The sequence below is a fragment of the Cyphellophora attinorum genome, assembly GCF_001299255.1.
Source record: "Cyphellophora attinorum strain CBS 131958 chromosome Unknown Contig19, whole genome shotgun sequence".
NCBI lineage: Eukaryota > Fungi > Ascomycota > Eurotiomycetes > Chaetothyriales > Cyphellophoraceae > Cyphellophora > Cyphellophora attinorum.
Window position 1 is genome coordinate 510,300 of NW_017253247.1, and position 12,441 is coordinate 522,740.

The 12,441-nt window shown below is 53.4% G+C and overlaps 4 protein-coding genes across 4 annotated transcripts; 1 reads left to right on the plus strand and 3 right to left on the minus strand.

Annotated features, from left to right (window-relative positions):
* Window positions 1–793: 793 nt before the first annotated feature.
* Window positions 794–2,413, minus strand: AB675_12171 (Mitochondrial import inner membrane translocase subunit tim50; the record flags this gene model as incomplete). The annotated part of the gene is made up of 2 exons (XM_018141078.1): window positions 794–1,387; window positions 1,439–2,413. The coding sequence occupies 2 exons, from the start codon at window positions 2,411–2,413 to the stop codon at window positions 794–796; spliced, it is 1,569 nt and encodes a 522-aa protein (XP_017998263.1).
* A 2,414-nt stretch (window positions 2,414–4,827) lies between these two features.
* On the plus strand, window positions 4,828–6,069 carry AB675_12172 (uncharacterized protein; the record flags this gene model as incomplete). The annotated part of the gene is made up of 1 exon (XM_018141079.1): window positions 4,828–6,069. One exon carries the CDS (start codon window positions 4,828–4,830, stop codon window positions 6,067–6,069), a length of 1,242 nt encoding a protein of 413 aa, XP_017998399.1.
* Window positions 6,070–6,164: 95 nt separating this feature from the next.
* AB675_12173 (ATP-dependent RNA helicase DBP4) lies at window positions 6,165–8,732 on the minus strand (the record flags this gene model as incomplete). Its single annotated transcript, XM_018141080.1, has 1 exon — window positions 6,165–8,732. The coding sequence occupies one exon, from the start codon at window positions 8,730–8,732 to the stop codon at window positions 6,165–6,167; it is 2,568 nt and encodes an 855-aa protein (XP_017998211.1).
* A 1,183-nt stretch (window positions 8,733–9,915) lies between these two features.
* On the minus strand, window positions 9,916–11,670 carry AB675_12174 (putative transporter; the record flags this gene model as incomplete). Its single annotated transcript, XM_018141081.1, has 1 exon — window positions 9,916–11,670. The coding sequence occupies one exon, from the start codon at window positions 11,668–11,670 to the stop codon at window positions 9,916–9,918; it is 1,755 nt and encodes a 584-aa protein (XP_017998363.1).
* Between the last annotated feature and the right edge of the window lie 771 nt (window positions 11,671–12,441).

Below are 12,441 nucleotides of genomic sequence, written 5' to 3' on the forward strand. Positions count from 1 at the left end.
GCTGTGGATGAAGGGACCAGGGTCTGATGTGGTGTCGAAATCGAAAGCGAAGAAACGCGTTCCCTCAGTGGCGGAACGGGCGTGGCTTGGGCAGCCCGGGGTGTGAAGATTGGGCTGTGGCAAGAGCTTGTGTCTTTCGCTGGTAATCACTGCCGCCTATGTTCCCTGAGGGCCGTCGAGATCTGCTACGGGAATGCACCGAACTCTTTCCAGAACATGCAAACGAAGTGGTGCTGTAGATCCTCCGTACTGTTTGGACTTCTTCGAAACGCGCTCTGGCCGTCAGAGTTGCATTGAGCAGAAAGATCATCAGCAAAGGAGATGGCCTGGCATTCGAGATCTAAAAAAAGAACTCTTAGGCTTCTAGTCGACTCGCTTAAACCTGCTAAACCTCCTGTTCTTGCTGATCACCTGGAACTCGTCCGCCTCGCTGTTGAAGGATTCTGGATTTCTGCTGCTTGACATTTCTTAGGGCCAGACCGAGCCATTCCCTGCTGCCAGCCAGTGCACAGTCTGCGAGCACGAGTGACTCAGCCACCGATCAAGGAAACATAAGGCATCGCGAGGTGAGCATGCGACCGCAAAAACTGCCATGGGTACGTTGAGATGAGCTTCATTATTATCTTTCTACGTGTCCACAGACGCAGTCGTCGTCGCTCAAAAGGGCCGTCTTCGCAACGGGCGATGATCCAAACTGTATCTAAGTCGAAATTACACAGTGGCTGGCGAGACAACGCTCGGTCATCCAGCATGATAAAGTACACATTCACCGTCGGTCGACCACAGGTCATGGTCACCTCTTTTCTTCTTCTCCAGGCTTCTTGCCACCGAACCAACCCGACATGAATCCTCCTCGCGTCATATTCTTCATTGCCTCATCTTGCATCGCCTTCTCTTCAGCTTCTCTTGCGGCCAACCACTTTGGCCCTTCCTCGCGAATGTTCTTGTCAAGCTCCTGGTAGCCACGTTGACCCCGTTCACGAATAATGTCCCAGATCATCTTGCCTTCTGCAAGTGCTTCATCGGTACTACCCAGGCCATCTGGAGACTGTTGCTTGCCCAACAATGACCCGAGGCCGAGCGACTTCTTCGGCTTCGTTTTGGTCTTTCGATCGGCTTCAAACTTTTCTCTCAGCAGCTTCTCTCTCCGCGCGAACTCTGTCGGGACGTGCTTGCCCTCAAATGACTTCAACACGGTTCGAGCATCATCGAATCCCATTGATGCAAGATATTCTAGGAACGGGATCATTTGGATCAAAGTCTGATCTTTGGGATCGCCGTTCCACTTTGGCAATATAATGGCATTCTCGGGCTGGTTCTGCACATGTTCTGCTTTGGTGTCTATAATGACAATCTTCTTGAGATCCCTATTCAGGTAGGACAGATCCTGGAGCCGATATTAGTGATAGTAACAAGGGGAAAGGTACAGTCAGCATACCTTGATGTATTGGCCATCTTTGTACAGTGTCGCTTCACGGAACAACGGCCATCTGATCATCATGTAAGGATCCAGCTTCCGGAGTACTTGGTCCGCGATCGCGGATGGCTGGCTGGTGAAAAGCACAATCTCGTAATATTGTGTGAGATAGCGCAGAAAGTAGTCGACACCAGGTCTCTTCGCAATCCGCCAGCCGTGCGCACGATCCCACTCTTGATGTACCAGCATATCTTCAAGAGAAAGGACCAGGGTGAATGGCATTCGCATCTCCGGATTCTTCTCCTCGTCAGGAAGAAGCTTCGTTGTCACGGGATCATTGTAGTAGCTCCTCGTTGACTCCATCCGCGCTCTCACTCGTGTGAAGATCATGCCCGGGCTCCACCCGTTCGGCGCACCTTCAGCGTGCTTCTCTCTCAATTCCTCAGTCTCCCAGTTACGACCGAGGTATAGAGTGTATCCGACCAAGCCCAAACCCAGGAAGAGGTAGGTGTACCTGAATGCGGTGTTCTTCTTCCGGTCGCTGGACGACACATATTCGACTCTCGGTCGCCGTGGACCGCCATCCTCCTCGCTCGGTAATGGTTCTGCAGGATCCTCGGTGATGTTCAGACTGCCCTTGTCCGCTTTAGAGTGAGCGCGCTGCGCCTCATTCAGCTCGTATGCTAGTGTGGACGGTATGCCCTTTGTGAGATCTGGTAGAGGCTGATCTGGTTCACTGCCGCTCGTGGATTCTCCTGGCTGCTGAGTCTCGTTCAATGAGGTGCTGGCAGTAACATCATCGCTTGCCGAAGGCTTCGAAGAATACGCAGGCTTCCGAGGCGGCTGTGATGATTCTGGCTGCAACTGCGGCTGCCGCGGCTTGCCGACCTTCGCATACGTTCTTGACGGCGCAGAAAACAGAGCAGTGCGGAGAATCGGCTGAGGAGATCGAAGAGTAGACGCTCTGATGAGAGCAGGGAAGGTTCGACTGAGCATTATCGAAACGAAAGGCACATGACTTGCTACAGTACGCGATCACCAAGCCCTCCAAAACTAGACGCAATGAATGTGAGAAGGTATTGCTTGCAGGACTGATGATCTGATGATAGCATAGACCTGAGGCTGGTACTTTTCTCGAGGCTCTCCAAAAAAAGATGCTGCCGGCGGAAATCGTCTCCGAGATCTGCTTGGCGCCGACAAGCCGGCTCTACTGTACCTAACTACCTGCTCGGTATCTGCTCATCTCATGTACGTCGTCCACAGTAGGCAAATGTGGCTGTCGTACGCGCCCACACGCGCCGTGTTCGCTCAATCTACCCACGATATGAAAAGGATCTCCCGTCTACGACAGAATTAACGGCCGCTCCTCGTATCAGCGAAACGTCATCGTCCATCTCGTGGTCAGTCTCAATCTTTACGGTCGGCAATCGAGGCAATCTGTAAAGAATGCAGACACGGTAAGGACGACACTCACAAGCGGGTATTGTCATTCACACTCGCCTCTGACACCACTGCCACCTGCCCACATAAGCCCTGATCACTTGTGCTGTTCCTGCTGCTTGGAACAACATCCAAACTGCAAATAACAATACACGCTTCGACATCCACTTGGAAGAGATCAACTATGTCATCAGAAGGTGGTGTTAACGTCTTGTCATGTACTGTCATTGTTTCCGACGTGGTCGGCTCCTTTGTGATCACTGCTTTCCAGTATCCTACATGGCCTGCTCGTGCAAGAGGGCTGCAACGGCCTCATGCTCCCCTGACGTCCCTGCTAGAGCCTCCTCCGAGCTATCGATGCCGCTGAACCGAGTCTCAGACCCTCCACACCGTTCGCTACAAGCCATAGCTGCGTCCGGCAGACCGCCACTGGCCTCAGGCCGCACTACCTCGTTCCAAATCCGTGTGCGACGGATAATAACTTCCACCAACTGGACCGTTCCAGCGTTCGACTTGAGTGCTATTCCATAGACGCAGGTCTGTGTGTGGGTGGAGGCGATCATCTTCAGACTTGCGGTATGTTCGTGCGTCACCAGCCTGGTCTGCGACGGCGCTTCAATGGGTTCTGATCTCCATGGCCAGGCGCAAAAGCGGTATACTGCGGACTTCGACCATGCAAAGGCGAACTTGTGCCTCTGCTGACCTCAAAAATGTGTTTGAATAGCTGTTTCAGATTGAATGTGTGCCGGCGACAACGACAAAAGCCTGGTCCGCCATCTCTGGCTCGATGTTCTTGGACTGAAATTCTTGATGACTATCCTGGCTTCAACCAGCGGCTCAGACCCAATTGCGTTTCCTGACCTCTACCATATAGCCGTGCTGTTCTTCTCCAGGATGAGTCCATTCGTTTGCTCGGAACATGTGAGGTGCCACGGTACGGTGGATTGCGTATCCTGCAGCAACGATGAACCCCGAAACCAGAATGGCGAGAACCACAACGACCTCTTGCGGTACAGCCAATTCGCCCGCTGCCATGTTTGGAGATATGGATGAGTGTCTCTTCGGAACAACGGTATCACTGCAGTACTTGGTGACTTGGGACGAAAGGATAATCTTCCTTACAGGATCGACAGCTCAATATATGAGATAACGACTGTCGTTCGGTGAGGCCCCGCCCGGCGCACCGACAGTCCCGCCGTGCCATGTTATGAGACATGGCGATAGCAATGATTATAGGGAGCTCAAGCGAAGCATTCCCAAGCTGCCACTAAGATTCACCGCTGCAAAAGGGTGATTGAGGCAGCGACTCTCGATTAGGAAGTAAAGACGAACTGAGCAATGAACGCTGAGAGAAATCTGCGAACAGGGCCCACAGCGGCCCGCATGGCCACTCGCTAGGGGCTTCATTAGGGCTTCATTTCTCGGCGACGACGGCACCATCCCTTAACGAAATCACACATTAATCATACTGCCTCCACTTCGCTGTCGCTGAACACAGTCCGGTCTTCTTTCTATCGACAATGCTCGCATTTCCAAGCGCGCGATAGAGATGGTTACTCCGTGGATCTCCGTCCATGAAGTTGCGCCAAGCACGCTCCCACGGATGTAGGTTCACAATCACTCCGTGCCTCAGACGCAATCTTGCTTGGTACTAACAGTATCTAGGTGCAACATGCCGCATAAGAAGAGTCAAGTGCGACGAGACTCTGCCATCATGTCAGAAATGCACCAGTACAGGGCGCAAGTGTGATGGCCCTACTACTGGCACCGTTATCATCCGTTCCTACCCCAATAGACTCTCTGCGAGTAACGCTACTCTGGCCCCTGTGAGTGGTCCTTCGACATGGAATAAATGTTTCGATAGACCGGCGGAGACTCGCGCCTTTGACTTTTACATTCATTGCGCCGCTCCTGCCCTTGGAGGTGTACTGGGCAGGACCTTCTGGCTGCAGCTGCTCCCACAGCTCTGCATGACGGATGCTGCTGTTAAGAATGCAGTACTTGCCATCAGTACTCTGTTTGAACATCCGCTACTCAATGCATACCATCCTCCACCAGTAGGTATTGTCTACACTGACAAGCAGCGCATAGGCCTAAATTGGTACGCTAAGGCGGTATCAAGTGTCTTTACAAGAATCAGCATAGACGATGAGCTCAAGCAGATTGAAACCGCGCTGTTGACATGTCTGCTGTTTACGAGCGTCGAAGTCCAACAGGTGAACATCGGAAGCACGGTAGCGTTGCTTGAGAAGGGTTTGAGACTCGTCGCTCGGTACAAGGAAGTGCAAGAAGGGTCTCCCTCCAAGCCTGCTATATGGGTACTGGATTTGGTAATTCCAGCATTGTGTCGTCAGACGATTGTCTTCGGCATTTTTGGCTATGCTCTCAGTCAGGAGGCCTTCACCATCCTGGATGCGTTGGTACCAACCGGCCCTACAACTATCTTGTCTCTAGACGACGTACGCAACGACCTCTATGCTATTCTCGTGAGGATCTTCAACTGGATACAGCGTGTGACTGCCGCTAGACCTGGTTCTGAAGCCGTGCGACTCTTTCTGCAAAGGGAACGAGATCACATGCTTGACTGGCTACGGTCATGGGCGGAGCGCACCCAAAGCTTTATGGAAACAATCGATAACGGACAGCATCACGGTGCCGCCGAAGTGTACAGCGTCCTCTGCTGCTACGAGCGAGTAGCATACCTGTGGCTGTCCCGCAGCCTACATGGCCACATGTACAATGACGCTGAAGAGCAGCACAGCTACATGAGCATACTCTCCTATTCCGAAGAAGCACTCAAACACGGTTCATCACAATCATCCCCATCCGGGGCCTCAGTCACACCATTCATGCTAGAGCTGGGCGTCATGCCAGCGCTTGTCTTTGTAGGCTGGCAGTGCAGGGACATTGGCATCTGCCGACAAGCAGTCAAGTTGATGCGAAGGTGCCCCGCGCAGGAGAATCTGCTCGTCACGGAGCTTCAGGTCGATCTCATTCAGCGGCTCATCGCGGTCGAGGAGATGCGGTCTGCGGAGACCCTCTTGCACGTTCACGGACAGCAGGAAGGAGAACTTGTTCAAGTGCCAATTGTAGATCGCTCACTAGGGCTACCGCGGCCGGGTCCGCCGATCCTCGAGGATGAAGGCTGGCGCTACGGGACGGATCTTTTCGCTCGCAATAGTTCACATCGCTGTGCGAGGCACAACAAGTAAGACCGAGCACCATGGAGCAGAAAATGGTATAGGAGCGCACAGCTCTATCGACTTTACATGGTGCAATTATGTGGTCGCCACTGCCTCCTCATGAGTTATCGAGCCAGCAGGCCCGAAGCCATAGCCTCTAGATCCTCGAGTGTTTGCGGCTCCTGCATAGCCGTTGCTGCATGTTTTCGCTTCTTGCTCTTGTTCTTCTTTTGGGTATCATTGTCGTCATCATCGTCACCGCTGGAAGGATCTTCGAACCACTTCTTCTTGCGTTTCTTCTCCTTTGGTTTGCCGCCTTCCTCCTTGTCGACTGCTGGTCCACCGGAATTTCCAACGGCATAGTCTTCAAAATCGCCATCACTCCAATCCGGCACAATCTCTACCTCCCCGTCGTTTACGAGCTGCACGCCATCGTCATCATCTCCCCGGTCACCGCGTTCATCATCACCATCATCCTCACCCTGCTGACCTCTCTCCCGCCCCTTCCGCTTCTCCCTCTTTTCCCGCTTCTTCGCCTTCGCAACCTCCTTATCCCTCACATCCAGCAGCCTGACTCTCTCACGCTCCGCCTCCACAAACCTTCTCCTCTCGGCTTCCGCCTCTTCCTTGCCTTGCGCCGCATACTTCGCTTCGTCCTCATAGTACTCCTTCTTGTACGGCGTGTCCTCATCTGACGAGAAGTGAAGGTGCTCGCCAGCGCCTTTGTACTTCAAGAGCGCCTTCTTCGACTTGAGGAGTTTGGAGCGGCGGTTCGAGTCGATTGTGAGGGAGTCTGTTGGGTGCGGGCCGAGAGTGATGGTCTTTGGTCTGGCTTCATCGCCGTCTTCCTCTTCGTCGTCCTCGTCGTTTTGGTTGAGGGCACTGTCGCCAGCGGCGAAGCGGCGCTTGACTGAGAGGAAGGCGTCGTCTTCGGACTCGATCTCGGTGTTTGAGCGCATTGAAGGGTTCCCATGAATGCCGTTATTGTCTTCATCGTCCTGAATGAGTTTCGTGTAATGATTCGCCAACACGTCCTGGTTCTGACGCTCGAACATTCGATCATACTTTGTGCGAACCTCCTTCTTCGCCGTGCCATCATTCAAACCCTCATCCTCATCAGAGTCCCCACCATCGATCTCCTCCTGCAACTTCAACAGCTGTCTCGGCATGTTCTTCCGCTTGTTCGCATCCTCGCCCTTGATGAACTTGACGCGCGGCGCTCCGGGCAGGCCTAGGCTTGCAGCGTATGCCTCCAGGTCCAACTTTTTCACATCAAACACCTCCTTGTCTTTCTGTACAATCACGCTTCGTACGTAGCTCACAAACGCCTTCTGACCGAGGTATTTCAGCTCGGGATCCTTGAAGCACATATTCTGCAACTGGTGCTTTATCGTGTTCTGCATCTTGCTCGGACGGACATTGATTTTCTCCAGCACGACTTTCTTCTTCTCCAGGGCGCCGATCATGCCCTCTTCTTCGCTCGGATCAAGGAACATGACTGCCCGGCCCTCATGCTCGAATCGCGCCGTGCGCCCGACGCGGTGGATGTAGGTGTCTGTGTCCTCTGGGCAATCAACCTGGACGACCCAGTCGACGGACGGGAAATCCAGGCCCCGAGCGGCGACGTCCGTGGAGAACAAGCAGGCGTACCGACTATTGCTAAAGCGCTTCGTGATGTCCACGCGCGCAGTCTGTTTCTGGCGGCCGTGCAGGTGGAGGATAGTTAGCCCCGGTTGGAGATGCCGAAAGGCTTCATAGACGAAGCGGACTTGTTTGCCCGAGGAGAGGAAGACGAGGATTTTCTTCTTGACGTTGGCGCGGAGAAAGGACCAGAGCGTGTCGAGTTTGTTGGCCAAAGGTGTCACGATGTAGTTCTGTTGGAGTTGGGACGGTGTGGCGGAGTCGGCGGTATCGTGGACGGAGACGAAGAGAGGCTCGGTGAGGCTGAGACGGGCGAGGTCGGAGACGCGCTTGGTTTGGGTGGCGCTGAAGAGGAGGGTTTGGCGGTCTTGTTGGGGGAGGTGCTCGATGATGGCGTCGAGGGTGTGCGAGAAGCCCATGTCCATGATGCGGTCTGCTTCGTCGAGGACGAGCATCTGGAGGTTGCCCACGTCCAGCTCTGCCGTTTGGTCGAGGTGCTGCTGCATACGGCCGGGCGTGGCAACGAGGATGTTCATCCGTCCGAGCCGCTCTTGTTCTTCTTGTAGTGATTTTCCTCCGATGACCAGCCCGGCGGAAAATGAGTGGTTGCAGCCCACCTTGCGGAGGACATCGAAGATCTGGATAGCTAGTTCGCGCGTTGGCGACAGTATCAGTGCGCCTAGGCCGTCGAACTCGGTCCATCGTTTGCGGTACAGGTTTTCGAGGACTGGGATGAGGAAGGCCAGAGTCTTGCCCGATCCTGTCTTGGCCGCGCCTAGTATATCACCTCCCTTGAGCGCTGCAGGAATCGCACGTGCCTGGATTGTGGTCAAAGCCTTGAAATGTGCCTTTGACAGACCATCCTGCGTCGCTGCGGACAGAGGCAGCTCGGAGAACAGAGTAGGTGGTGTGGCAGGATGTGCCTCGAGTTCGTCTACTCGGCGACTGAGACTTTGGAGATCTTCTTCATCTCGTTTGCGCTTAAGGACCTTGGGTCGCTGCGTCGACTGGCGGCGCTGCCGACCGTGCTTCTGAGAGCGGCTCCCCTTCATCTCATGGTATCACGAAGTCTCTGGTCCTACATGAGGCTCCGCGGCTTGTAAGTCTATAAAATTGTCAGTAAATGCGGAGGCAGTAAATTTATGCCCGCAGTTTAGCCTTGCTCCGGTTCTCCAAGTCAGCACGCCTGTCATCCGGTCTACGATAGTGCCAATCGATCATCTTGTAATGGTAAAGAACACTGACTCGACTGACTAGAGAAAGGGCGGTTAGTCGATCTGGTGTCGATGTCCACGCAAGGTTTGCGATGATGAAACAGCCGATGTGCCCAGCTCCACCCTCCGAGCGGAGGCAGCTTACGGACACACGACATGGGACATGTATCTAGATCACATACATGTATATTTGAACAACAGAGCCTCCTCTCGTTTTGACAATGCCGAGGTTTTCCAAGATCGTTGGTCAGTCACTTGAGCCACTCGACAAAGCCCCGAGACTAATGTCAGTAGACGCCATACTCACTTCCAAGTACAACAAACCCTTTCCCGTCACGCTCTTGCCCTCGACAATCGGTACTACCTAGGTCTTAAGCAAGGAGAACGGCAAGTTCAGGTCCTGGATGAGATACGAGCTCTTGGAGACGGCAACTTGGCACAGGTCAAAGATATTGCAGCGCACCCGAAGTGAGCGAGTATTGCCATGGTCGTATCCAGATCAATGCGATGGCTGGGTTCACACCGCGGCAAGCTATGCCCATCCAGCTCTACGTCAGTATGATGTAGTACTATAGATACATGCAGACGAGAAGTGTCATTGCAAAGCATTTGAATCAGATCAATGGGCAAAAATGTTTTAAACAGTCCGCATTGAACTGCTGCACTGATCAATCACCAGGTCAATCGACTCCAGGTCCCTACCAGGCTGTCTAGGCACAATTTGAGCGTTTCCAGCGCGTCCGTTGAATCTCAGACTTCGAGTCAAGGCGGGCTCTGAGGGCTGGAACCGATCTGCAGATCAAGCCAGGAAGTTTCGAAGGAGCCTCACTTAAGCGTGACATCACGGAATCAATCGATCATCAATTTGCCCCCCGGGGAGGTCGCTGTAGAAGTTTTGGGCGTGTATATCAAGATTGGAGCACACGCTCATCGCTTGGCCAAATAGCTTGCCTATGTACAGGCCTGATAAACCCAACGCCCAGCACGAAGCGACAGCAAAGACACCAACAACCAGAGCTCACTAAGTTCCCTGTGTCGCCCATTCCACCGTCTCCAATGCAAGCATTACCAGCAGCAAGGTCGATGGCAGAATCCAGACAACATAGCTCTGGAACAAAATCTTTGCCATGACCGGCATGTAGACATTGTTGATTTGACAGATCTGGGCCAGCTGCAGGGCAGTGGGCGCACCACTGAGGAGGAAGCACACGATGACGAAGATCTTGTCGTCGACGATGCTTATAGGCACGTACTTGGCCATAAGTGCGATCATTGGTGCCATGACAAGTGTCGGTATCAGCATGCGTGACACCATTGACGCGATAAGCAGCTTTCGCTCGACTGTGGGATCTGCAATGATACTGCTAGGATCTTTGGGTAGCGTGTTCCGGGCTAAGTTGGCACCAAGCACGACGAGAATGAGCGGCACGGCCACACCACCACTCTGCTCGATTGCACGAGTGACTGAATTTCGCAAGAATGTGCCTTTGTGAAAGAAGGCATCTTGCAACGGAGGGATAGATGCCACAATGATCGCAATGACCATAGCGTAGAGTGGGGGATTCATGAAGTCCCGAAGTCCCCGCAGGAAACGCATGATTCCTCTTCCGGCGGTCGATAAGCCTTTCTGAAGAGGAAGCGGTAGTGCACGGAAAGCTTTCGTGGCGCCCTTCGAGGCGCTGCTCGAGACCGATCTCTTGACGGAGAGTGTGGCGCCTCTGATCAGGTTCCGAACGAAGTTGAAAGACCCTTTCAAGCCAGAGGCCTCCTCATCGTAGCGCTTAGATTCGAATGGTTCATAAGAAGTCTCTCCATAACCAGTCGGAGCGATGTTGCCGTTTGCCGGAGTAGCACTCACATCAGCATTGTCAGCCAGCTGAGAGTTCGACACGTTGCGAGAAGTGAGACCGGACTTGGTATAAGGCGTGGTCGGCGTCTTCACACCGTTCGAAACCAGAGTCGGGGATGATGTCTGTGTGAGGTCGTCACTGTCAACACTATCGCGATCATCCGCGAGCAGACGCCGGTGTTCATCATCGGTACCATCCTCATCCCTGAAGCCCGCCTCGACACTGTCTTTCGTGCCACCTTCTGCTTCAGTGTATGCTTCTGGCGGCGCTAGCAATACGTTGTAGCCCCAGCTCCATCGAACCAGTTGACCCAGCTGTTGGAAGATAAGTAGGTACAGAATGCCTCTTGCTGCAACCTCATCATCATTGTCACCCGGAATCTTGTCCCAATGTAGACCTTTCAACGTTTTCGATAGTGATATAACCAATGATATGGGAAGAGAGTTTGAATTGCCAAAGACGCCCATAGCGATCAGGAAATTCTGTTGTCGCTTCTTGAATCTCAGCATCTTGCCCATCACGATCGCGCACACGTAGGATACGATCGTTTGTACGGCGAATATGACGGGGATAATGGCAAGGTCGGCGAGTTTGTCGGCTGATAGCTGTGACGCCAGCTTTGTGAAGACCAGACATGGCGTAAACACGTTGACGTTGAGGTTGGCCAGGAATTTCTGTGCTTCAGCATCGAACATGCCACTTCGGGCGATGATGTAGCCAGGCAGACTGACACAGACCACTTCGAGGACAGCGGAAAAGACCAGCAGCGTCAGATGTCCAAAGTCTGGGTGGCCCGAGTGATCGTTGAGACTGTTGACGTTGTCATTCATCAGGACGACCTGATCTCGTCCGACTAGCGATGATGCTGCTTCTCTTAATCGAAAGGATGTCGGCGCAGTCCACGCCAGGAAATCGGAGAGAGGCATTGCGTGCGTCAGGTCACTTTAGAGTGCAGGGCGGGCTCTGTCAACGGGAAAATGGTAATGCTATTCTGATGGTATCGAGCATGGCGAGAAATGCTCAAGTACTGTATTGAGGAGGGAATACAAGCAAACGGGAAACCTGCTTGGTCTTGAGCATTGTAGGCGCCATCAAGCTTGAGATCGCGATAAGACAAGAAGTCGCAGCGTGAGGCAAATCCAGCGCCTATTGGATGACCAGCCACGCCTGGAGAGTGCCGAGAACCACTAATCATGACTGCTTGGTGCTTCCGCCCAGCACCGCCCGCCTTCTTGTTTTTGGGAGCCGCGTTCCTGAAATCTTGGTCGTGAATTGCGATCGAGATGCGCCGGTTAACTCTTCCGTAGCCAGGATCAGGCCTTGCCGATCTTGAGCCGTGGGCGTACTGTAATTGCTTCAACGTGTCTCCGCGGTGTTGCTTGACGCTTCTGAGAGTAGAGTATATTTTGTCATCTCATGACTACCTAAGTACCTAGACGGCTTCCACATCTTCGGTCGCCTCTACTTGAGCTTGACACTCCGACAAGTATCAGAAAGGACTGAGCGGACAGTTCTGAGCTCCTTCCTTCGTCAACAGAATGTCTTCAAGCCTGTTGAGACGGACCGACAGTCGTGCGGATTGAGTTGGAAGACCGCCCTCTAGAAATGACGCGGCACCCATCATACTGGTAAGATGACATATCTAGCGTTCGGCGTCGAAGAGTCGACGCCTCGCGATATGCATCGCTCCCCGACGG